The sequence below is a fragment of the Pholis gunnellus genome (assembly GCF_910591455.1).
Source record: "Pholis gunnellus genome assembly, chromosome: 15".
NCBI classification, from domain to species: Eukaryota; Metazoa; Chordata; class Actinopteri; order Perciformes; family Pholidae; genus Pholis; species Pholis gunnellus.
The window spans coordinates 19,387,289-19,415,233 of NC_136542.1; the positions used below are offsets into that span (position 1 = coordinate 19,387,289).

The following is a 27,945-nucleotide window of genomic DNA, read 5'->3' on the forward strand; positions in this document are numbered from 1 at the left end:
CGTCAACGCCATTCTCTGCTGTGTTTGACGGGTCGATGCCCTAACCTGTCGTTTTTAATGTCATAATATGAAAAAAATTAAAAGGCAGGAGCCGCTTGTGCCATTTTGTTTCTTTGCGTCAAAATCAGTTTTCCTCCGGTGGAGGACTAGTTAGACCGTGTGAACACAGCCTCCCTCTTTCATTCCTTCAACCACCTTCATGAAAAGGTCGGCGTTACGATATTTGCGCATGTCCCAAAACCTGTGATACCCAAGTCCTGCATCATGCTTAAAAGTAGGTGTGTTTCTCCTTCAGACCAGAGATGTGGGATTCTCCTTTGGACATGCATCTCTACTCCAGCGTTGCAAACTATTGGCTAGTTGGTTTGTGTTCAACACACAGAGCTGATGATAAACAGGAAAGAGGCTGTGTGTCGCACAGAGCCGTAAAAACCTCGATTCTGACTGCGTTGTATACATGCTCCTAAAACCTGAAGAATATCACACGTCTTAATCGGAAAACGCTCCATTCGGAAAAACGCCAGATTCAGAATATACAAACTGAATATAGTGTTGACATGAATCATATACAATTCTCAATATTGTCCTATTCAGAATAATAGTGAAAAATGAGTGTGCATGTAAACGTAGTCATTGCGGTCGATGTTTTAGTCTAATGGAATGTGGCTTCTCATTTGAAGTGGGTTCTTGAAGCATTAAGCAAGCACTATAGTGAAATGTACCCGTTACTATAATTAACATTACTGGATGGAAGTAATTATGTTAGAAAAAGTGGGTTCCGCAGCATTGAAGATGGGGTCAGTGTTAAGGTTGTATGGCCTGTGGAGGTGCACCAAATAGGCAGACAGTGTTGAACAGCTACATCTACGGTATCATAATTATCAATAGACCATCCAAATTAAGTGTGTCAGTTACTGGGACCAACGTGTTTCAGTACAGTCAAGATATTTGGTAAGAGGACCGAAGTAGTACTCAGCTACAACTAAGTTCTGTTTGCAAAAAGCCCTGCCTCTCAGATTGTAATCACATAATGTCATCACTTAGAATAAAAAGTGATGAATAGGAATTTCCTACACTTACCTAAACGTTGTGTAGTGAAGTACAATACATGTGTATATTGTTACTACTGTATACAGGGCAACATGGTGTGAGAATACAACGGTAGACCTATAGAGTAAAGTGGTTGATTTAAAAAGAAGTTTAGATCTGTCTAATAATTCAAATGAATCACCACTCATTCCATTTGACTGAGGCTATTTCTTTTGGTTCCTGTTGAATTGTGGGTAGTCTAACCAACTGAGTGAACTCATCCTCCACATGATAGGCTTAAAAGAAAGTGGAGGGCAGGGCAGGACTCACATTTTAAAAACACATTTCCTTCAAAAAACAAAACATCAACATACCATCAACATTAAAAGCAAAATGAAACTTGAGTGTTAACTTACTGGTGTTACAGTTTATCCTGATACAGTCTAGATGGGGAAGAATAAATGACAGATGAAATTGCATCCTTCAAGGTTACTGCTGCAGACATCCAAAAACAAAAAGTCCACCCTTCCGGGGACGTACACATGCAGGAAGGCAGCCATTTTATTCATTTAGTATTTAGTCAACTTTATGCTAAATTACCATGAAATAAATGATATACTTTAAATATTTCCAAAAACATCATTTAATAGTAAATAAGATAATGCATGGATTTGTCAAAGAAATGTGCTGGTTGTAAAAGCTGCTTTTCTAGAGCTTGGGCTCTTTTGTTACCCATAGTACCAGAGTTGAAATTTATTAATTGTTTCGGCAAAGTATTTACAGTAAAATGGCCACTTGTAGTACCAGCCACATGAGTTTTCCAACCCAACACTGACTGTTCCTCCTTAGGTTTGAATATTAAGAATAGAAAGTCAAAGCCTCTGGCTCCAAAGCCTCCACACCAGCAAGGTGGTAGCAGCCATCTGACTTAGAGCCACGGACCTTTGAGAAGTCACAGAATGAAGAATTTGTTCATTTGATATGCTATTAAAACAGCAGAATTATTGATTTTGTAAGTCAAAGGTGTGACAGACAGTGAAAATCTAAAGTATCTGAACAGAGGCCACAATAACTGCTGTATGCAGCTGTGAAGACAGTGAGGGTTGGTCACCATGTGGCTGGTGGTTTCATGTGTCGTCAACCGCAACAGAAAAGTGGGAGCAAACAGCCACGATCCAATCAGCACCAGCACCATGCAGAGGCACAGGAACCCCAACCATCAGATCCGGAGTGCTACACTATGCCTACATGTGTTACATCAGAGGCTAGACCTTTAAAATAGTGTTACAAACGTTCTGTAGCAAATCACACAGATTAACATAGGGCTAAGCAGTCATATGATCTCTGACCAATTGGAGCTGCACAACATAAACATGTTGACTAAAATCTGGGGTATGACTTACATGACATACATTCATATAATTAGTGAATGAGTTATGTAAATGTGGCTTGGCAAACCAGCTGATGTCTGTTAATATTGCCATTTACGATTGTTTTACAAGACATGTCATATGCAACATATAAATTGATTCGTGTGACTTATAATTCTCATACTTCTTTACAAAGTATGATTGGAAGTATTTGGGGTCGCAGCCAGCTGTAGGTTTAGCTGGGCTCTGTTCTCGGGCTGTTCGCCTGACGGGCCGCAGGCTTAAGGCCTTTGAAGGGGTGAATACCATCTTTTGACAAAGCATGATGGAAAATGGAGTTGACAGGTAAACATAAAAAACGAAACACAGAAAAAGCATCGACTTCCAGAAAAGACATCATTAGCAAAGAAAACAACCACCCAGAAGAAGAGGAAGGTGAGAGAGAAATGACTCGATGTCGGACAGAAAATGAGAGAAAATTAGTGAGAAAGACAAAATCGATTTTTTCTAATATCCTGCTGAATGATGGACTGAAGATCAGTGGGCATACGTGGTGAAAGTCACCTCTTAGAAAGTCTGAGTATACTTTGTTCCTTTTAAAAGATTTACTAGAAACCGGTCTCACATTATCTCTACATTACTCTTATTGTGCTGTGACTGTCTCAAAGGTTCTGCAAACAAGCATACGGGTATGACTTTGGTTTGTCTGTTTCAAAGAGGGGCCAAACATGTTTACCACTGAAGTGAAATAAGTTCTGATGTGTAGCCTAAGATGTTATCCTGTAAAGAGTGGTTTTCAGTAAGCAGTCCATAGTTATGTGTGTGTAAAAACTGCATGAACACCCATGCAAAAAGAAATCTCTTATCAATGTTCTAAAGCTGGGGAACCATAGTGATGAGTAACTGATGGAAAAAGAAAAAGTGTGCATGAAGACATAGAAGTGAAAGGAGAGGTCACCGCTCAACAGTGAACTGTCTCAGGGTGAAGGTGGAGGTGTGGAGGCCGATGGGTGGGGGTGGGGGTGGGCATACGATACCTAGGTTGACCGTGAGTTTGACGCGACCCCCGTCCAACTCCAGCTTGAGCGTGTCGGCTGATTCTCGAGAAGTGGTGGCCATGAGGAGGCCATAGGCCCGCTGGGAGCGGAAACGCAGGGAGACGTCCTCAGCCTCAGTGTGCATGATGTTGGGCATCACCACCTTCATATACATGCTGCCATCATAGGAGAGGATGGAAGCCTCTGTGTGAGAGAGTCAGGAGCATAGACAGATGTTAGCAATAGCAGCAGCTGGGACCTGACACTGTGGAAATGCTAGCGGCTCTAGGGCTGCCAATGTTAGTCAGTCGATCCAGACCATGGCTGGATTAAACTGCTGGGGGGCTCCCTGCTCTGTTTTCCCTTCTTTTACATGAATATTAGATAGGAGAGCTGGGTACGGTGGAATATGGAGAGTGGGAAACGGACAAGTTCTCGGAGACTGAGCTGCTGAGTTGCCTGACATGTTCACAAATATCTTCAATCCATCCCTGGCACAGTACATTGTCTCCACATGCCAAAAAAACATATCCAATAGTGCAAGTCCTGAAGCAGACAGCAATAACCTGGCTCCATGACTACAGGCCCGTCGCATTAACACCAATAACCATGAAGTGCCTGGAAAGTGTGCTCTCCCACCCACCCTGGATCCACACCAATCCGCATACAGACCCATCATCGACTTCAGGAGGAAGCAGAGTGACCATCCCCCACTGCACATAAAGAGGGGATAGAGTCTACAGTTGTAGTTTCCTGGGCACCCACATGTAAGTTCTCACACGGTCAACCAGCATAAACTCTCTGGTTGAAAAGGCACAGCTTCCTAAGGACACTCAGGAGAGTCAACCGACCACAATATGGCACAATAAGTCACGTGTAGTTCAGTAAATAGAATCATTTTTTGGGTGTAATGTAAGTTAAGAGAGTTTGTTATGTTTCCTATGTGTTTATGAGAAGTTTGTGTTCATTGTAGTTCAAATTGGGGGTACTGTGTAATCACCAGCTACATTGTTAGGCCAGTGGATCACCAGTAGGTGTCAGTGTTGCTACATGAGCAGTGTCTGTGAAGGTACAGTCACAGGGAAGTCTCGCGTGATTATGACAATCTCTGTGTATAAGATGGAAGCAGGAAACGCTGTGTAGCAACTGTATACCTGAAGGCATATTTTAGTAGTTTACAGAACACTTTCATTGAATGTGTAGCACCAGATTTAGCCAGTGTGACATCATTCTGTGCACCGCTACAACAATATAATGCATGGGATCCCAGTGTGTTATGGCAACAGTTCTGCAGATGCAAGAAGGCTCTGCAAATGTGCAAATACACATTTTAAAAGGCAAAATAATTTATGAATTGAATTTGCATTTAGAATGCATTCATAAAAATAGAGAATATCATTATATTTGCCAGTCGATAATTATCTTACTGTTCACATATATTTTTGGACATACAATGAGCCTAAGATGAAATGGACAAGATCAGTCCATAAAACTCAGTCATAAAATAGAAAAATCAACACAAAAACGAAAACACAACATTTAAGAAAACACAATGACAAAATGGTAAATGCAAGAAAAAACAAACAAAAAAACTTTAATCTAAAACAATACATTACACAAAACAGAAAAGGACGTTATATCCATGGCTAATCCAATGGTATCGCTGATCTTGATTTAACTATAAATTGACTTAAGTTCTCTTACTAAGCTTAGCATGAAGACTGGAAACAAGGGGAAACAACTAGCCTGGCTGAATCCAAAGATGACAAAATCCACCGACCAGCACCTCTAAGGCTCTCAGATTAACACTGTGTGTCTCATTTGTTTAATCCATACAAAACAAATAGACTTTAATAACTTTTAATGCTATATTTAAATGCGTATTAAACAATTTTAGCTGAAATAGCTTTTTAAAAAGAACCAATCAATCACACAGTGCAGCATGATAGCACTGGTAAACCACCTGCTCCTCCAACGCTGATTGGCTAATTATAGCATATAGCATATAGCATCGGCCTTTTCCAATTAGGATCCCTCAACTGCGTAATTATGATCCCACTGCTTTTCTTAGTAAGACACGTCCTTACACGTTAGCTTCTACCTTTATCATGTATCAAATATCCGTCCAACACATATTGTTGACCCTTCTGTAAATCGCTTTTTCATTTTTCCAAAAATGTGATAATATTCAGTGTGGGCTCCATGGTAGCTTTGACAGCTTGATGGATTAGCAGCGGGGGGTGAGGACAAGAAAAGGGTCAATTATGCTACAACTATCACTATAGAGCAATATAATCATACAGAAGCAAATTACACACATAGCAATGCATGTACACTACTGCAGCACGCATTTTAAAATGTGTTCCCAGGACTCTTTCGGGATTCTTTCTTACAGTTAAGGGCTTACTACGGATTGAAGATATTTGTTCTTGCATATGCTCAGCCTCATGGCATGCACCAACATGCCTCAGCAAGCGAGGACGGAATCTTTATCAATCCCTGGTGGGTGTGTGGCCATAGCAAGTCTTAATCTTCCAGCCGCTGATACTTTATAATCATATCATAGCATTGACAGTGGGGAGGAGGGGCAGGGAGAGAACGGAGAGACGGATATACGGAGGTATAGGAGAGCACGGGCAAAACAAAAAGCTAAAACAGAAAATAAAAGAACTAAATGATAGTCAAGGAACAGGAGGAAGAGACAGAGGCACTGTGTGGGTCTACAGAGTTACAGAAGTAATGAGAAAAAGAAACAACACATTTATCAACCGCAGGGAAGCATTGATGGATGGTGATGTGAGGAAGAAGGTCTAGACCAGGGGTCACTAATAGACGTCGTTGGATCTGGAAATGGACCTTCAAACGATAGATAATTGAGAATTATTACATTTTGACAGAGCGCTTCTATTTTAACCGGCGCAGCTTTTCCAGCCTTTACGGCACTCGTTCAGCGGTCCGGGAAACACACCAACCAATTACATGCGTTGTAAATCATATCACGTTATGCTGCTCAGCCAATCAAATATGTGCATTCTGATAATTATCACCCTCGACTCGAGTGAGATAAACACACACACGGCAGAGAGAACGAGTCAGAGAAGTTATTCCACATGACGTTCTCCAAGAAGACAAAAGTGGAGAACGAGACCAGAGAGAGAGTCTTTAACCAAGAATGGACAGACTCTTATATGTTCATAACCGTTCAGAGACCGTGGTGATTATTAAAAGCATTACAGCGGTGATGTGAAGCGTCACTATGAGACAACGAACACATCTTTTCAGCAAATAAACCGAAAACAAACCTAAGAGCCCAATATGATCAGAATCCTAACATAACATGTTTAACTGTCCAACAATGATGTTAACATATGGGGTCAGATCAGTCTCAATAATTGCAAATGCACACAGAAAGACTCACAAATGCAAACAGAAAGATTCACAAATGCACGCAGAACAATTCACAAATACATTCCAATGCACAAATAAATAAATTATGATTTATATAAATGTAAAAAAAAATTCACAAATATATTTCTGCATTTGTATGTATTTCTTTGTGGATTTGTATGTATTTATTTGTGGATCGCACTGCATTTATTTGTGGATTTATGAGACTCATCTCACGTCGCTGGATTCACAAATGCGTTTTTTTCAACATAGACCTATCTGTAGCCAATCAGATGTCAGCCTCATTTTCAACCAATCACATGAGCGCAGCTCCCCCCTCCCCTCCCCACGAGACTGGCAGCTTTGTTGAATCAGGAAATAAATATTGTAGCCGTCTATGTTCACCCAGAGCTCTACGATACCTCATATCATATGAAGCTTATGCAACTGACCAAGCTGCGTTATTTGATGCATTGGTGTGAGAATGTGTTGGGATATGCCAACACAGAAATGATAATATGTTAATAATTTCTGTGTGTTTGTAATATGTAATGCATATTTCTCTATTCAAATTCAGGGTATTGTGATATACCGGTTTTAAAATATATAAATATATATATAAAACATATAAAATCATTTAATATGGGCTGGCAGCATATGGTGGAGAAGTATAACGTAACAAACAACATAATGACATATGCATTATATGGATCTTATTTGCACAACATAATATTTTCTCTTATATTACTTAATGCACCCTAAAACGTTTTTAATGACGATAAGGTGACAACATTTGTGTGTTTGTTCACTTGTGTGTTCACTTGTGTGTTCACATGCGGTACATGTCAACTGCACATTAAATAAGGGACTGTGATTGGTCACACAGATGCCTAGGACTGATGTCTAATTGACAAGGTGTCAGATTACAGCATGGTGTAACATACACAATTTAACTCCTCATTAAAGCTCTGGACTGGGCTGTCAGATTAACTTTGACATGTCAGATTGCTTGGCTGTATCTGCGTGTGTTAGTGTGTATGTATGTGTGTAATGACCTGCATGTTAGATGGTCTCAATAGAGTGTGTCCAAAGGATTGATATACTTTTGACTGACTGACCTTGCCACGTTCAAACCACCGAGAAGAAGAAGATTTTGTTTGGTTTCTAGGAAGATACTGCCTCTCTGACCCGTTCATATTTATTGTATTGTTTCATTCAGCTCAGTGAAGTAGCAGAAAGATGTTGTTATTGAGCAGTAATACTCTGTCATCATTTGAGACATCTTATCACTAATGCTGATGGGAGGAGGAAAGCGACAGTAAATTCTCAAAAAGAGTCTATTAACCTCAGCCGTAGTGAGAGTCAGGCCTGTATTTGAAACAGGCTTATATTAGAGACAGGCCTTCATTCTAACGCACCGTCTTGCTGATCTGCTCCAGTTTAAATATGTTGTAAAGACAAACTCAAGACCTCCTCCCTGTTAACCTGCTTTCCTGATTATTTCAGTATAATGTACACCGTCACAGCACCAAGACCATCAGTCCAGCAACAGACTAACGTTAGTTGCAGTGCATTGTTGTATTCAGCGTTAAGCAGCTGTCAATGAAACTCAACACTTCGTGCATCGATGTTTCACGTCAACAGATTTTCAGCGGTTCAAAGGGCTTTTTATGTGAAACAGAAGCAATGTCAAACTGAACCGAAAAAGATAGTAAAGATAGTAGGGCACAAGAGAGTTAGACAAGTATTTCTGTTGAGTATGACATGACGTGCTGTGGAAATATGCATCATGATACATTTATCATGTAAGCAATTTGAAGTATTAAGGAGAGGTTTATTTGTGTGTGTGTGTGTGTGTGTGTGTGTGTGTGTGTGTGTGTGTGTTTTTACAAATTAGATATTTCTTCTGCCATTCTTAATTTCTCCTAATCCTTCTCTTCATTCCCAAAGAAGTCCAACTGACAACCCGGGGCCTGTCTACACTGTAATGAATTGCTATAAATTGATGGTGGATTTAAAACAGTATCTTACAGTATTTCATATTAACTGCAGTTATTATGAAATACTGTAAGATACTGTCAACACATCCAGGACTATATTTCTGTCCTTCACAATAACATGACCAGCAAATTACATGAAAACTGCATTTTGCTCCTTAATGTCCTTCCTTAAGTTAGCATCAATGCTGTCAACACATCCGGGACCAGACTTCTGACCATACTTTAATAAACTGTCCTGATTTCAATCACTAGCAAAATACCAGCTGGTGCATGACAATAACCAATTTTGCATACATATAGTGGATGTATAAAACAATTATTATTATTAGAGCACAGTTGGATTCAAAGTAGCCTGTAACTACTTCATGAAATGTAAAAAGAAACATTTCAAACAAAGACAAATGACTAGAGAAAATGATGGAAGAGATGATTTATTCAGTGTTTCATTTAAAAAAATAAAGACTGGACAAAAAAATCCACAAATATATACATAAACAAAATGACCGTTAGCGTCGGTGAAGTGAGCATTTAAAGCACTTCTCATCATGGGTGTTTTTAAAACTGCGTCCTGTCTGCAGATGTGTCTCAGAGAACTGAATTAGAAAATATACTGAGCAACATGAAAAGAGAGTTGAAATGTTACTACATTGGGGATCAATTTAAATTCCAAACCATCATATTCAATATGAAATTGAACAATACAAATGCTATCACTTTTATCTGGAGCATGTTGCCCTCAGTGGACATTTCACATTTAAAACTGGTGTCAGTGTATGAGAGAGAGAGAGAGAGAGAGAGAGAGAGAGAGAGAGAGAGAGAGAGAGAGAGAGAGAGATGGCCTGCAGTGCTGTAATTAAGTTTGAAAAGTAAAACTTTATTTGAGTATATAGAGGAAGATTATAGAGGAAGACACACCATTTATTAATAAAATATATTTTTGTAATTCTATTTTGCATTTTTTGTAGTCTGGGGAAGTCATGTGACCAAGTCTAGTCATGTGACCAACATTTGGAACATCGCAGTCATTGACATTCTAGCGCCTTTGATGATGTCACGGAATGTTTGTCAGAAGCAACCGCCTTTGATGATGTTTGTATAGGTAGCTGAGATCATCTGGGTAACTACAGTTATCATTCGACATCCATCAGAGCGACTTCTTTTGCGAACAGAGCGACCTCTTTTGCAAACAGAGCGACAACTTCTCAAACCACAACAGAACAAGTACAAAAGCATAAGTACTTCAACAACAATACAGCATTACCCTTGTCTACAAATGCAGGACCTGAGAACAGCTGAAATGGAGTCTGAAAAAACAATCAACGAGCAGGCGGCAGAAATTGCTGCCTTAAAGGAGACGATGGCCGCCAAAGAGCTTGGTTGGGAGCAGGAGAAACAGAAAATTTTGAAGGCTCTCAAGTCGGAGAGAGAGTGTAAGAAAGTAGCACGGGCGGACAAGGCCGCCGTTGAGAAGGAGAAGGACGAAATCATCCGTTCACTTCGTCAAAGTCTGTTTGAAAAACAGAGTGAGAGTGCCGAGGTGAACCGGGTGGTTGAGTCCATGAAAAAGGAGAACGAGACCTTCAGAAACAACTGTATAAAGAAGGCACATCATGTCATGTTTGGTTTGGAAAAAATGGATGTGATGGACTTGGACGCAAAGTTGCTTGCGCTCCAAAATCAGCAAGATGACTTTGAGAAGAAGGTGAGGCAGACCATCCTGGACCTGGACAGCCAAGCCACGCAGAAAGACAGCGAGCTCATCCGGAGCGAGTCGGAGTGGAAAATGAAACTCAGGGCTCTAGAACATCAGATGAGATGCGAACTTGCCGCAAAGGAGGAGAGGTTCCAGAAAGAGAAAGAGCTGCAGAGACGCAGCAGAGAGATGGAGGAGGAGTGGCGCAACCAAAAGGAGGAAGAGCTAAAGCTCCTGACACAGCAAAACGCCGACCTCCAGGAACAAAACCTCATCCTTCAAAAGCTCGCCCAACAAACAGACAAGGAGAAGGCGCAGTTTAAGAAGGAGGAGAAGAAGGCCAGGAAGGAGGCAGAAAAGATTCTGAAGAAGGAACGGAAGGAGGCAGAAAAGATTCTGAAGAAGGACCGGAAGGAGGAGGAGGAGAGGGAGAAGAAAGAGAAGAAAGAGAACGAGAAGAGAGAAAAGGAGGAATTGAAAAGACAGAAGAAGGAGACGAAAGAAAATGAGAAAAGACAAAAGGGGGAACTCAAAAGAAAAAAGAAATAACTGGAGTTCATGGAGAACGAAGAGGAGGAAAGGAAGTAAAAAGCATCCTTTCTCTTCTCTTCACTCTCCCCACTTCTACCCTATCCCCATCCTTCTACCCTATCCCCATCCTTCTATCCTATCCCCATCCTTCTTCCTACCAAACACCCTCCCATCCATTTACTCCCCCACCACCACCACACAGACTCAGACACAGACTCAGACACAGAACGAGAACGAGAAGAGAGAAAAGGAGGAATTGAAAAGACAGAAGAAAGAACTAGAGTTCATGGAGAACGAAGAGGAGGAGAGGAAGTAGAAAACATCCTTTCTCTTCTCTTCACTCCCCACTTCTACCCTATCCCCATCCTTCTACCCTACCCCCACTTCTACTCTATCCCCACTTCTACTCTATCCCCACTTCTACTCTATCCCCACTTCTACCCTATCCCCACTTCTACCCTACCCCCACTTCTACCCTATCCCCACTTCTACCCTATCCCCACTTCTACCCTATCCACCACCACTCAGACTCAGACACAGACACAGACTCAGACTCAGACACAGACACAGAGACAGAGACACACACACACACACACACACACACACACACACACACACACACACACACACACACACACACACACACCCTCTTCCGTGAATCGCCACCTTAACGTGGTGGAGGAGTTTGAGTGGCTCAGTGATCCTGGGAGCTATGTTGTCCGGGACCCTGGTAGGGTCTCCCAAGGCAAACAGGTCTCAGGGGAGAGCCCAGACTAAGAGCGGTTCAAAAATGATGGCATAATAATAATAATAGCAGCCCACAGACTTCAGCCACCTCGCCCGGACCAGGGAAACCGGTGCACCCTACCGGAGCCAGACCCAGGAGAGGAGCTCGTCAGCGAGTGTCTGGTGGCCGGGCCTTCGCCCTTGGGGCCCGGTCGGGCTCAGCCTGAAGAAACATCATGGAGCAGCCCCCCTGTGGACCCACCAGCCACAGGGACAAGCATCGGGGTTGGATGCAATGCAGACCGGGCAGCGAGCCGGGCCGGGGGCCTGGGCGAGTTTAAACACTATTTCACTGAATAAACACTGAAAAGTCCTCAAGGGCACAAATTTATCAAGGCTTTGAAATACTCTTCTCATTTTAACAGCAGTTAAAACATTTAGAAGTGAATGCATCTTATCAATGGATTTGGATTTTTATCAACAATAAAAATCACAGGTGATTAGTGACATCACCTGTCTCTAATAGCTAACGGTGGGGTGTTTAATTTAAAGAGCTTTTAGAGGCTATATATATATATATAATATTTCATTAAATAAAGAAATAAAACCTTAGATAAAAGTCTGAAAAATATAAACATAGTTTGGTCTAACAGACATGTTTATTGATACTGCTTTGAAGATCAAAATGTTTTATCAAGAATATAACTTACATGTGGACAACAGACCCATGTTTGTAAAGAAATATCAGGGTTGGAAAGTAACTAAGTATGTTTACTCTCTTCACTCCACTACATTTAACTGACAGCTTTACTTTTCAGTTTTACACATAAAACCTATGAGTTGCTAAAAGGATGTATTGTTAAGGGTTTAACTACCAAAATAGTATACAAAGTAGGGTGATAACACTATCATACTAATATCAGGCAGCAGAATGGCATGTTAATGGTACCATGAGTACTTTTTCTTTTAATAGCCTAATCTAAGTTATATTTTGTCGACGACAACCGACAAATGTAGCCTACATTTTTTGGTCTATTATGTGTAAGATGAGCCTCTTTTTTTCGAACGCAGGAACCTTCCTCATCGAGGAACCTTTTGTGGAGCTCATTGCATCTCGCCCTCAGGTACCAGAGTCCAAATTAAGGCCCAAAAAGGTTGATGCTTCAGGTCGTGTACCACTTAATTAATAAAACAGTACTCTAGTAGCGATTTAGGACCATGTTAAAATGAGGGTAGAACGTCCGTCTTTGTTTGATAGCTTTAAAAGGTTGGCGAGTGCAGACAACAATGGGCTGAAGGAAGCTTTTAGTTCCTTTAAAAAGTAGTCCCAGGACTTAAATTATCAGGAACATGTTGACTAGTTGAAAAAACGTAAATCATACTGCACACTCTACACTCTATTTTCTATCTAATTGTTCTCCAGCTGTCTTCATCATTCTGAAACCACAACAAATGTGGAGGATGACCGAGTTTCACTTTCGCCTAAAAAGAGAACATTTTAGAAACTAGGTTGAGCGCGTGCCTTTTGCTTTCTCATGGTTTGTCACCACTGTAATATTTGTTATTACTTGTATTATGTCCTTTCTTTCCATAGAATAGGTCATGTATTTCACGTATGTGTAGAACATATTCAGTCTTGCTGATCTGACAGAAACCGCAGTGAAGAAGCACAGAGGGGAGGCAAACAGTACCTCTGCCTCACTGAAGGGGGCGTGCGAGAGCCCACGGGTCGGGTTCATGCTTGTAGTTCGGTTACTCTTCTTCTACACTTCTCTTCTTCTTATATTTTGACCGCAAACATTGAAGATTAAATATCTAAGCTTTAACAATTCTCTAAAAACAGGGAGATATGACCAAATCAACAGCAATTCATCGTCGGACAGGTAAAGTAATCTTTTATGTATTTGTTCTTCTCTTTATAAATCCGTGGTTGTTACACTGATTTTCGCGGGTTGTGCCCGCGAGCGCTCCGCTTCTGAAACGCTCCCGGTGATGGAGGTTGGTAGGGCAGGTCTATGAAGGCAAATCACTGTCAAAATCCGAGAGCGCAAATGAGATCCATGCACGCTCGAATTTTACTTTGACGAGCGCTTTTATATCACTGCGCGGGCAAAAGTCGCTCGAGAAGCTCAACACTGCTCGCTCGCGAAACTTTATTCTGCTCGCTCTCAAGTCTTTTTTCTGCTCGCTCTCGAGTAGATTTTATTTTTGACAGTAAGTGTCTCCCTTGTATCTCTACATCTAATTGGTTACAAACCTCGTCTTTGGATAAACCGGATATCACTCTGACAGACGTCAGGGGGAGATTTTCAGATTGCACTACAGGTCAGGGGCAAATAATGTACATTTTACTGCACGGGTACATTTTGCTGATAATAACATACTTGACTAAGGTTTTGAATACAGGAATTTTACTCGTAGTGGATTATTGTTTCATCAGTATGGTGTTAGTACGTTTACTGCAGTGAGGATCTGAATACTTTTTCATCCTTTTTCATCATATGTTTGATAAAAGGCTCCTTCAGCCTTTGTCTGCTCTCAGTTGGCAGTATTTGATTATCCTGAGTTATATTTAAGTGCTGCTTTTGAAAGTGATCTTAAAGTACCATTACCTGTGCTTTATGCTGCCCTAATTCAAGTTTTTAACAGCTACAGTGTGTGTGTGTGTGTGTGTGTGTGTGTGTGTGTGTGTGAGCTGACCGGTAATCAGATTGACAAAACCCTTCTTTGGAACCTTTTGGATCACATGATTTGAAGAGATTAGAATTTGTCAGGGACAAGGCAAATAAAAGCAGCACTAACACCAAATCAAAAAACACAATGGTAAAAGCATGTTTGCTGGACATGATTATTAATCATAACCAATTATTGATAGATGACCATCAACAGCAGCAGTCAGTCCACTTGGAAGTGCCATGATGCCAAGATCCAGATATCAACTTTATTTATACCTCAAAGAAACTGTTGCTTGTTGCCCAAAATATGTTGTTGTAGTACTAAATCATTGGAATCATGACACCTATGGCCTTAATAAATATAAATGTATGCTCTATAGTTCCATGAGTTATAGTTATCATAAGAGTACTAGGAACTTAACTGAGCCAAAGGTGTGTCTACATCATTTATACGCTGACCCTTCTCTCTTCTACAAATCTATTGTAATTAGACCAGCTGGTGGCTAGGCTCATGCCAAGCGTTAGAGGTGATATGTAAATACATCCTCAGTCTGTTACAGACCAGTGATGACTCAGTGCTATGGCACTTTATCTTGCTGGACAAATTGGTTGAAGTCAGAGCCAAAGACAAATGCCAGGTAACCCCATGCAGAACAGTTAATGTTAACTGGATGCATTATTGCCCATATATAATGGCTGCACTCACACACACACGCACGCACGCACACACCCAGCAGTTTTTGTCCACACCTTCAGGTGAACTGCTTTCCAATCATTGCATCAGCTGAAAAGCACAGTTGTAATGTCTTCATTTATGTAATATTCAAATTACCTAAAAGAAAATGTAACCTAAAAGAGCAATGTTTACACATACAGTACATCTAAATATATGAGCCAAATAGATCCTATATCGGAGACCCACTGAAGCCCGACAACTTTTCTTTTCAAAAGTAAAAATAAGATTCAGGTTACATTAAGTTACAGCGGCCCACTGAGTGAAGAAAGAGAAAAAGAACTGACAAAGATACAGAGATCTGATCAGAGAGCTGTTCTTTGATATGCTACAAAGTACTATGAGCAAAATGTGGGGGTTGGGGACGTGTTTCCAACTCCTATCAGTTGTTTTTAAACTTTCACATCACAATGCTCAGAAGTGGAATGTTCTCTAGCAGACAGCTGCCTATGTGTGAAGATGGTCTATGTGGCAGGAGAGCAAGGACTGTCCACTCACCACCAGGTCTGGGATCTGTTCTTTGCCAAAAGATGCTGGTGAGTGTCAAAAAACATCAAATATCCCAAATCTATAATATACAATATGAATAAGAATAGTAATAATGATAATCCATACATTTTGTGGATGATGAGACAAACAACAATGTGACTCAGATAAACAAGATGTATGTAAGACAGTATGCGATGATCAGACCAAAGACTAATAGCAAGGATCACACAAGAATAGAGTGAAGTACAACAATCCAAAAGTTTACTGAGAGCTTTGAGTAACAAAAGACAAAACAAGCAGTCAGCGGAATAGCCACGCTGCATACAAAAAAATGCTATAAATAAAAACCTAAAGAGCTCACTTTGCCTCATAAGGCAAAACAAAGAAGCAGGCTACAATTAAAATCCAGAAACAGGCTGAGGTAAATAGGAACAAACAAACGCTGGAGCGCTAGTCTTGTACTGAGAACTGAGACATTCTGGCAAATGGGTAGTGAACAGCTGGGGTATAAGCACTGGGAGGTTTGATGAGCTGATGGAACACATGTGAGGAACAAAACAGGTGGGAAACTAAACAATGGCAGGAAGTAAAGCAACCTAGGAAGCATGGGTAAGTGAATACAAAATAGAACAGGAAGTGAAATGAACCAGAGTCCAAACGAGTCGTCACACGGTGGAGGTCTTTAATGAGTGGGGCGCTGTGGTGCCAGGATTTGGTGTGACCAGTTGGAGTCTGTGGATCGAGCTAGCACTGATGCTGTAGATGGGGCGACTTGCAATGATCAAAATGGCAGGAAATAAAGGAGTGGATAAGTGTGTCATCAGCAGGGCATGCGAGAGAAAGCCGGAACTACCAAGTTGATAAACGGGGGATTCGACAATTTGATGGATATGGGGGTCGAGGGAGATTGTGGGGTCAGTGATCATGCTAAGGCCTGGGAGGTGGGGGAGCCAGTGGGGCCTTCAAGGGTGAGGATGGGGTCTTTGATTTTGTTGTGGGAGCAGTTTGTGAGTGTGACGAGGTGAACGGGGAGAGGCGTTTTTTTGTTTTTGTTTAGTTTTTTGGGGGCATTGAGGGGTAGGACTGGCAGGAGTGGGGGGCTGCTGGGTCAGGCACAGGGGGCAGTGATGTATTAATAGTGGTGATTTTGTAAAATGAGTTGCATTGTTATAGAGGTGTAGCGGTATAAAGGTACATCAGCACAGGGCTTGAGAAGCTTGTTAACTGTAGATAAGAGGGCTCGGGGGTTATGGCTGAATTTGTTGATGAGGATGGAGACGTAGGCAGACTTGGTTGTGAGGACATCTTTGTAAGCAGAGAGGGGGAGTTTGTAAGCTTCTTGGTGGACAGTGAATGTTTTCTTTGCCACTCATTCCAGTTGAGGGCCAGTCGGTTTCATTGTGCGGAGTTTATGTTTTTTTGGAGCATCATGATGATCTAAAGAGTCCACTGACGCTGAGGGGAGACATTAATGTCCTGCTGTCGAGGTTATTTACGAGATCATCAGGTGAGGTGTTCATATCTCAGTGTTGGAGGAGATTGATGGATTTAGTGTATTGGAAGGTTATTTCTCTGACGAGTAGTGAACAAAGGGCTGGGGATGCAACAGTGAACTGGATGTGATTATGATCGGACAAGAAAATTGGGACAGGTGGATGTCGAGTACCGGCAATGCACCAGTAAGTCTGTCACTAATGCAACAATGATCTCCCTGAAATGGCCACTGTCCTTCCTTAGCAACTGTAACTAGGCGCAGGAGGCCTGTCAAGCTTTAAGCGGTATGTATGGAACCTGCAAGTCTTACAGCAGATATTGTGATAGTTTAATGGAGAGTGCTGAAAAAAAAACAGGATAACTGATAAAAGATTGGTAAAGGGTAAAAAGGGACAAACTCTCACACAACTCGAGCAGTATAATCCAAGTGTCATTTATCCCATCGTATGCGCAGTACCTTCCAAACACAGGCATCTTCACTAAAACGTCACTATTTAAACGGTACTCAGACTGTGTGAGACTGTTTATGCTTCAATTCATCAAGAATGTTCTGTTTTTTGCAAGAACATTTTTTTCTTCATGGATTCCAGGTAATACAGGGTGAGCGAGTGGTATACAATTGATCATTTTGGGGTTGAAGTATTTCTTTAAATTGGACACTGTTGGTATCTATCTCCTACTACCACAGCTAGTCTGTACAAAGCATGCAATCTAGAGTTCCTTTATTATTGCTGCAATGACTGCTTCCCCCTTGCTGCTCCAGTCCTCTGGTGTGTCTGGCGTTTTTAAACACTATTGCCTCTAGGGCTGCAACTAACGATTATTTTAATAATCGATTAATCTGTCGATTATTTGTTCGATTAATCGATGAATCGGATAAAAAAACTACAAACTAAAAAGCATTAATTTCCAACCCTTTATTCAAAAACAGAACTGACAGTGCATATTCACAGTGCAAAGAATCTTCAGAAAGTGCACAAACAGGTTGCTCGAACATCCCTGAGCTGTGAAAGTAATAATTTAAAAAAAAATTGCCTAATATCAGGAGTGGGGTTCAGCGGGTTACCCACGCCTCTCGGTGAAGGGTAGACACACGCTGATCCACTCAGTGTGGCACGCGTGCAGCCCCGGACATCTCAGGGCATCACAGACCTGTTGTTGCTCAATCTCGTGCGGCTGAACGCCACTTTTCCCTCTAAGAAGTTGAACGCTGACCGCACGGGGCCGCGTAACTAGTTAGCATGCCGGAGTCTCGTTCGTTATCGGAATTAACCAGACAAATCGCTCCACCGACTAAGAATGGCCATGCACCACCACCCACAGAATCCAGAAAGAGCATCAATCTGTCAATCCTTTCCATGTCCGGGTCGGGTGAGGTTTCCCCCGGCCGTCCCTCTTAATCATGGACCCAGTTCAGAGAAAAACCCACAAAATAGAACCGGAGTTCTATTCCATTATTCCTAGCTGCGTTATTCAGGCGACTGGGCCTGCTGTGAACACTCAAACATCTCTGCCACTTATTGGGTGACCAGGGACGTGCGGTCAGGTAAGGCAGGGGAGGCTGAGCCTCCTTTTTATAGTCAAAATCGCTGAATGTGCTCATGTCCTGTTCAAACAGAGAGGAGGCAGCGAAGAGTTGTGCCTCACCTCAGATTGCGCAATCCCTAACAAACTGGGTTGAGCGCGTGCCTTTTGCTTTCTCATTGTTTGTCACCACTGTAATATTTGTAGACACTTGTATTATAAGTCCTTTCTTTCCATAGAATAGGTCATGTATTGTATTTCACGTGTGTGTAGAACATATTCAGTCTTGCTGATCTGACAGAAACCGCAGTGAAGAAGCACAGAGGGGAGCAAACAGTACCTCTGCCTCACTGAAGGGGGCGCGCGAGAGCCCACGGGTCGGGTTCATGCTTGTAGTGCCGTTACTCTTCTTCTACACTTTTCTTCTTCTTCTATTTTGCTTGCAAATATTGAAGATTAAATATCTAAGCTTTAACAATTCTAAAAAAACAGGGAAATATGACCAAATCAACAGCAATTCAACCTGTGTTTGTTGTTCTCTTTATAAATCCGTGGTTGTTACACAGATTTTCGCGGGTGGCGCCCGCGAGCGCTCCGCTTCTGAAACAGGTTGGTGTGGCAGGTCACAGATCGCGGAGCAGACGCTCCCGGTGCAATCAAATATGTACCTTACCAATGTGTGTAAAGAATGCTGATATGAAATATGAAAAACAACCAGTAGTCAATGTGCAAGTTGCCAATTGAATGGTGATTTAAGCTGCTCTATATTGGGTTCATATATTTGTAAATCTGACTCTGAAATAGTCAGTGCCTCACCAGCCACTAGTGACTTACCTCACTGCACTTCACTGAGTGGCGTAATAATCGCGCGACACAACGAATCGATAATGAAATTCGTTGCCAACTCTTTTAATAATCGATTTTTATCGATTTTATCGATTCGTTGTTGCAGCCCTAATTGCCTCTGCCTTTGAGATATTTGAGATAGTATCAGAATGCTCTAAGGTTTATGAAAGAGAAAAATGCCTTTACCTCTCTCACAGGTGCGTGACCAGTAGCCTGTGCCAGTGCAGTCACAGATGAATCTATTCCAGCCTTCTTTGCAGACTCCTCGGTTCTTGCATGGGTAGCTCTCACACTGCTTGCCAGGTTGCTTGTTGCATGAGGGTTTGATGCCAGCGCCATTTTGTGCCTCAGCAATCTGACGGATGTCTTTGCTTCGACCGTCAATGAAAAGGTCACGGATACAGCCCACATAGCCATAGTTGAGCATCGCTGTCCAGAGCTCAGTGGGCAGGATGAGGTTGGTGCGGTCACTGGGAAGCCCCCCCAAATACATGTCGCCCTCCAAGTCCAGAATCTCACTCTCACCACTGGCTGTGAATGGGGTCCTTCTGCTGTTTACGGAGATAGTCCCTGTGGTGGGGATGAAGGGAGTAGAGATCGGGTACAGAGCTGAATGGATAGCAACAGTGGCACAAGATAGAATGGTGTTAACCAGGGAAGAAATCAATTCAATTTTCAATTCCATTTATTTTGTATAGCCCAAAATCCCAAATCCCAAATTTGCCTCAAAGAGAAATCATTCTGTATACACAATCATGGAAGCAATGAACTATTACAAAGTCAGTTGTCTCATTGTATAATTTAAAGGGGACATAATATGCTCATTTTTATGCTCATACTCGTATTTTTAGTTTCTACTTGTTGCTAAAAAAAACTCATACTGTCTGTCTGAATATACCTGTATTCCCTCTTTGTCTGAAGCGCTCAGTTTTAGCACCTGTCCTTTTAAGTCACCCTCCCTAAAAAGCCCAGTCTGTTCTGATTGGTTTGGGAGAAAAGTATGGTGCACCTTTGCAAAGATTTCCAGATGGGGGGCAACATATTCTAATAAGCCTGTATGTGAATTAGGAAGGGGAGCAAAATATGAATGCCTTGTTGAATCGCATGTTTTCTGATCTAAGCAGCCCTGAAACTGTCATGGTTCAATAATTCTAGAAATGGACAGCAAATACAGAAAAGGATGAGGAGGCAACAGGAAATATGGAATGAGGTAACGATGAGTAAACTTACAGTGTAGGAAAGACTTCAGGCAGGAAAGCAAATACAAACCAGGAACACGGATAAACTCAGAAACTGTCTGGACAAGGTTAGACGACCAACTAACAGAAAAGGAATGCACACACACACTAAATACACAAGGAGAGCATGGTTATCACACAGGTTAAACAAATCAGGGTGGAAAAGTTCAGAGTCCAAATAGACCTCTGGTGGACAGCCCAGAGGGCGACATCCTAGTCTGGTGGATGGCCTGGAGACAGACGACAAAGAAAGGACACCTCTGGAGGCTGACGCCAAAGGCAGGACCTCTCAGGAGGCCAGTATGCAGACTTGAGATCCGAATAAATTGCTGGAGCCAGAAGATTCTACTGCAACACGGTCCAGAGGGAAGACTGCTGGACCGGGTTGCTGGAGTTCAGGAACCGATATAGACAACTGAAGTTTGGATCGGGACTTGATTTCAGGGAATTCAGTTGCTAACTGATGACCCAACTGTAGATCTGATCAGGAACCACAGCTGGGGAGGATCTGGTGTCGGTTGGACCACCGACAAAACACAAGGAGCAGGTTGGACTACCTCATGACACGAGGAACAGGCTTGATGTCCTCTGAGACGTCTAACAAGACGCAAAGAAATGGCTTGATATTGGCAGGAACCCCCGACACAGGAACAAACAGGACATCAGTGGGGATAGCTGACTCAGGAACACATGCAGCAAGACAGCAGAGACAGCCAACTTGAGGTTCAGCTGGGTGCCAGGCTGGGCATCGATCATGGTACTGAGAAACAGAGCCCCGGCTCACTGGGGTTACTGGGCATCTTGGAGGATCGATGTCTCCTCCCGAGATGCAGGCTGAAATTGAGACTGGGGTGCAGACCGGAGGCTAGCTGGGAGAAGGCAAGCAGACTGGAAGCTATCAAGACCTCCCAAGGCCAGGCTGGTTCCCAAAAAAGGGTCTGGGGCTAAAGCAGGCGCAGGATACGGGGACAGCAGACTCAGGAACCCAAGGTCCATAGACTGGTATACAGGCTGGTTGCTAGCAGGATGGAGGTTAGCAAACTGGGGTGTAGACTGGGGGCTAGCTAGCTGGGAGACAGGCAGCGAATCAGGGGTGTTTATTAAGTTCAAAAGCAACCCAGATAAAGACCTCCTCAGCCATGGCTTACAGGAAACCGCCATGCATGCCAGCTTCAGAGCATCATCTTTGAGCCCCCCACTAGGAGCTCCTTTTCATTCCCCATACAGGCAACCAAGGAAATATACCAGTTAACAGAGCTCATCATCAAATAAATCAGCTGGGTCCATTATTGGTCAGTTGGTACTGTCAAGGTTCAAGTATGGACCCAAACACAGAAAAGGATAAGAGGGCAGCAGGACCTGACTAATGAGTAAACTTACAGTGTACAGTCCAAAATAAGGTAGGAAAATGAGGCAAAAGCTAATTAAACCAGGAACACTGACAAACTGGCTGGACAAGGTAAGACGATGAATTGACAAAGAAACAGGGGGAGCACATAGAATGAATGCACAAGGACAACAGGGTGATTACACAAGGGTGGAAAAAATCAGGGCACAAAGGCAGGAAAACACATAGAGGCAAGTAAGTCAAACCAGACATGACACAAGGTGAAAGCTAACGTACCAAAAAAAGAAAAACAGGAAACTAAACGAGAAGCCCAAGGCCATGGCACAAATGACTGACTATGTTGTCTTCTTTTCCTTTTTTTGTGGGTTGGTCGACACTCAAGATACCCAAATACCCAAATGTATATACACAAGCACTGGAATCGTGAGTTTTCATTATATGACCCCTTTAAATGTGTTTTGAAATATTCAGTTCATTCATTTTTTTGCTATTTGAGGGTAGTCAACAAATCTTTGGTAACAACTTCATAATTCATAAGTATTGGATAATTAATTAAAAGTACAGTGTTTGTTTTTTTATATTTCGTAAAGACAAGTACTGAAGAACTATAAACAAATATTTGTGCATTTTAAAATATACTTCAAAGAGTGACTTTTATAGAAAAAGGTTATTTAAATATTATTAGAGGTAGTAAACCTCACTGATTCACAAACACAACTGACCTGAGCGTCCGTCTCTCTGGATGTCCACGTGATACCAAGCCCCATCATTGACCTTTGTCTGGGTGGCCTTTACCTTGATAGTCCCTGAGCCCATGTCCAACAGAAGGTACAGGCTGCCATCCAGCAGCTCTACTGCAAAGAAATCCACCTAGAGAAGGTCAAATGAACACATCAACAGATGTTTAGCAATCAATCAAAGTCATTTTACTGAAAAGGGGAATGTAAGTATGTGGTTCCTATCTGTGAATATTTGACTTGCAATAAAAAGGCAGGATATGTAACAAATACACAACACAGTTTAGTTACACATATTAGCAAAGATAAATCATGAAGCAGTTGTAAATGCCATTACAAAAGTAATCTGTAAATTCTTCATTCAGACAAGTCATTATTCATTTATTATATTTGCCAGGCATAAGCCTGAGACATCTAATGCACTTCTGTCCATCCTGATAGAGGAATCCCTCTTCTGTTGCTCTCCCTAAGTTTTCTTCCTTTTTTTCCTTGTTTCTCCTGTTCCGATATGAGGGTCCCGGGACAGAGGAAGTCACATGTGTACAGATTGTAAAGCCCTCTGAGGCAACTTTGTGATTTTGGGCTATAGACCCTGTCTATATCAATGGAGCTGAGGTGGACCAAGTGAACAGTTTTAAGTTCCTGTGAATCAGCATCACATCCAACCTGACGTGGTCTTCACACATCAATCAATACATAATGTGTAATCTTATACCCTTGTGTGATGCCTGTGAAGGTTCTCAGTCATTCAGGTCATAGGATGACAGGAAGTAAAAAGTCAAATGCATTGGATTTGCTGTTTTGTCGTAAAGACATTTTGCCAGTCATGCAAAATGATTCATCTGTCCACCTTCCAAACAACAAGTGTGGTTGCCTTTGACCTTAAGAGTTAAAATCAGCAAGTGATCTTGGGGATTACGGACTGACCTTGGTGTTCTTCTGGCTGCGGGCAGCGTCTTTGCGTTCCTGAGGTTTGCCATGGGTGAAGAGGATGAGGCCGTTGGGCTCGGTTGTGCGGAAATCGAAAGAGATGGATCCCATCCGCTTGGTGTTCCACTTTGGAAGGCTGATGTAGGCCTCGGGAGTCTCGAAAGAAATGGGGTCCAGAGTGGCCACATTCTCACACTTGTAGGACACCTCACCCTGGATTTTCATCTTAGGGTCCACAATACGAGCCAGGCGGGACAGCTCAAGACGGATGTCATTGTTCTTATACACCACCTGTGATAGGGCAAGGATAGCATTACAGTTATTCTTCTATTGTGGTATTGTCAAAGATAGATATATTTACTCTTTCCACTTAACCAAGTACCTCTAGGACAACTTAATAAGTGAGGATTAATACAACAAGCTGCTTTGTCACATTTCTCCTCAAACAAGGAATCCAATATGAACCTCAACATATCAAGAATGTTATCTGTGTTTTCAAGATAAATGTGATGCATATCTGTAGACATGAATGTCAATTCAAACTCACATATATTTACAAGCCTGTCTATTAAGACTTAGATGCGAATCTCCAGTTTACATATTTCTTACTGAATATGGGCCAATAATGATCAGCAGTAAAACTATATTTAACACTATGATGGTTAAACTGTGTAATTCATCTGCAGTTCATATGTCTCCCTGGTCATTTATCAATCGTAAATGCTCCGCTGACACTTTAGTCAGATACAAGGCTGTAATGTTTACAGCAAGGCTGCAGTAAGTGACTCGACTCTCTCAAACACACAAAACACATTACTAATTCTGATTCATTTTTATTCAATAAAAATACAATGTTTTATTTCTGAATCTAGAATTGTAGGTTTTTATGCTACTAAGCACTATAGATGACTAATAACACAGTCAGTGTTGGTCAGTCTGTCCGCTTCACTGACAAAACCATTTTGCTGCAGTAAAAACGACTTACGTGAGAAGAACTTATCTAAGAACTTATTAGATAAAAACAGATGTTGACAAACTACCACAATATATCGCAAAATGTTTAAAATTGTAAATAAGATCGCATTGTTACTTAAGTATCGTGGTGATATCGTATTGTGGGGCCTCCGGTGAATCTCACTCCATTAGGTACATTTGCATTCTAATAAACACCCTGTTGTGCGCTACAGCTAGGTGCAAAATCAGTAATGGGCCTGGACAGCACTGGCCCACCCACATTGTTCACCTACCAAATTTGATCAAAATACATTTTGTAACAATAAATATTAAAAAACATATACAAATCCCCGGAATGCAATTTCTTTCTAAGGTTCTGACACTGAACTACCTTTATCCAGCTAGCTAGCTGGTTTTCTCGATATGTTACATTAATAGGACAACAATATCTACACAAGTTCTTTAATGCAGTGATTTTTTAAAAAGAAAGAGTTGACAAAACAGAAACACGTTTTTGCAGGAGCACCCTTAATGCCTCGAGTTGAAAAAAATTCAACTCAGATTGGAGAAGGAAGCATGTGAATTGGGTTACTTCATGGGGAGTGGGCCTTGAGACGATAACTGTATACGGCCGACCACCCAGACAGATTTGCTGGACCAAACCACTGAGAGGGAGAAGAGCCGAGATGGAAGCTAAACTAATCCAGCTAGGACCTACGGCTATTCCCACACCCAATCCGCTCTTGGCTTATGTCCGTTGTCAGGAATACTCAGGCTAACCCAGCAACGGGAAGTCGGTGGTTGTCTAAGTCTGATTGTATAGAAGTCTATGAGAAAATGACTCTACCTCTCACTTGATTTATTACCTCAGCAAACATTGTAAACATGAGTTTATGGTTTTAATCTCTAGTTTCAAGTCTTCTTCAATACAGCATGATGTTCATTTAGAAAATGATGATCCATTTAGACCAGGGGTCCCCAAACTTTTTCCTGTGAGGGCCACATCACTGAACATATCGTTTGACCTAGGGCCCGATCATGGGGGGGTGGGGGGGGGGGGGCGCACCTGCGAGTGGCACGCGAGCTACCGTTGCATCGTGCACGCGGATCGGGGCGGAACACCGCCGTGCGCGATACAAGCTCCCGTCTCTTCTACTTCTTCTACTCTTCTACTTCTACAGGGTGCGCGCATGACAGCTCTCATCTCGTTCGCCCCCTGGTGGTTGGCTGATTAAAATTCGATTAATTGTGCAGACTGAAAAAAAATCATAATGCGTCTCTGGTATTGTTCAGGGGGCCGGACCAAATGTGGAGGCGGGCCGCATCCGGCCCGCGGGCCGTAGTTTGGGGACCACTGATTTAGACCATAAAGCAGGTTCTGCTTTAGGGGGGGGGGGGGGGCTACTTTACGATCGTCAGGTCGCTACCAGAGCCGTATATGGAGCCCCTTCCATGCTGCCACTCCTCCACAGTCCAAATTTGGTCACTTTTGTTTGCTAAAAAATATGATGGCGACGGCCAAAATCCAAGATGGCGATAGCCAAGATACCAAAGTCAAAGCTTAAAAACTGGAGTCCACAAACCAATGGGTAACGTCACAATGACTATGTTAACTTCTTATTTACAGTCTATGGTCTTTGCTGAAAACGTTAGCCAACATTTTGTTGACATGAACATCTATATCTGTTATATCAACAGTGACTAAAACTCTAGAGACTAGCATTTTTCCATCTGTTAGTTTGTTCCTGGCATTTATCTGCTGTTTCTTCACTGCGGAATCTTAAAAAGGGTAAGAAGAGAATGTGTATGTGTGTATTTATGTTTACTTAGGTCATCCTTCAATCAGAGGATCTGCGGTTCGACCCCCGGCTCCGCTTGACTAATTTGAATGTTTTATACTTATGTCTATTTGGTTTAAATCTAATCGTTTGTTATTTTTTTTTTAAACTATAACTAATGTCTGAATATTGCAAGAATAGCCGTGATTTCACAGAAACATCAGTATTGATGCTCGGTTTGTTGTCTACAGCTGGCTCTCTTTGTTATTTTGGGGAGGTGGGTGAGGGGTGTGAATGTCCCTCTGATTCAGGTCAACAAGGTCTTTGTTTGCCTCAGCAGGGGGATGTCTAGCTGTTGATGTATCAGATCAGAGATTATGTCCTTTCAGTGGATGAAGTGTTCAGATCTTTTACTGTCATAAAAGTATTAATACCACAATTTAAAAATACTAAACGTCAAGTAAAAGTCCCGCATTCAGCACTTTACTTTAGAAAAAGTATGTAATCTCCGCTCACAGAATACAGGGGCCTTCTGCCGAGCATATCCCTTTCTTGTGGAATAACCTACCTATGGATGTCAAAAGGTCTGATTCTGCCCCCCTTAAAAATAAATCACATAGAATAATTGCTTCTCACAAGAAAGACATTTTTCAAAAATAAAAGCCCCAGAGAGTAACTTTATCCTGACAGGAAGCTCAGAATGTGGGTTGTTTTCCAAATACTAGTTTCTGTCTAATGACTTGTAGTTTTAAAGGTTCATTCCACACAAATCATATTAGTGCATCCCTAATTACTGCCCTGTCTAGTCTACATTAAATATATAATGTGAAACATTTTTTATGTGCTTTAACCCGTAGATGCAGGGTTTTTTTCCAAACATCTCTTCATACCTCAAATCCAACCTCAACTTCATCGACCCGGGTACGCACTACTGTGAGCCCATTAGACGACAGCCTGAAGGACGTCACAGTGGCACCCTTTCGCAAGCCGCGCTTTCATCGCCTCGGCAGTGCGGACTCTGTGTTTAAAATAGCAAACCCCTCGAGCTCCCAGAGAAAGAGTTCCCTGTCAGGGTTGCTCTTTATGTTGGGGGATTTCAGTCTGCAGCGGCATCGTTGACCTGAACATTCACGTGGTTGGAGATTAACCCCCCAAATCACCGTCGGAGCTGTATGTGAAGTATACTAACCTTTCTTTCACACTGATTGACTGCAACACCATCAGTGAGAGTTCAATATGTGAAGAATTACCAGGATGAAAGTGTGTGTTTCTCACAAAAAAAGATGAAATATGATCTTTTTTTCCCCAACAAGAAACGTTGCTCTCTAGCGCCAGTTTTGCGTGTCTCAGTGACGGCATGTAAAATATACGCTTGTTACATTGCGATGATCATTAATAGTCTTTTCATTAACATTTACAATCTCTA

The 27,945-nt window shown here is 42.0% G+C and overlaps 1 protein-coding gene across 1 annotated transcript in view; it reads right to left on the bottom strand.

Moving 5' to 3' along the window:
- Positions 1-27,945, bottom strand: part of nrxn3a (neurexin 3a) — a gene marked incomplete at both ends in the record, with an annotated part of 134,836 nt that overhangs the window by 33,066 nt on the left and 73,825 nt on the right. Inside the window, 5 exons of the mRNA XM_079174961.1 lie at positions 1,446-1,472; positions 3,437-3,640; positions 19,721-20,104; positions 22,843-22,990; positions 23,785-24,078. Coding sequence (XP_079031087.1) covers positions 1,446-1,472; positions 3,437-3,640; positions 19,721-20,104; positions 22,843-22,990; positions 23,785-24,078 — 1,057 coding nt within the window. The remainder of the gene's footprint in view (positions 1-1,445; positions 1,473-3,436; positions 3,641-19,720; positions 20,105-22,842; positions 22,991-23,784; positions 24,079-27,945) is intronic.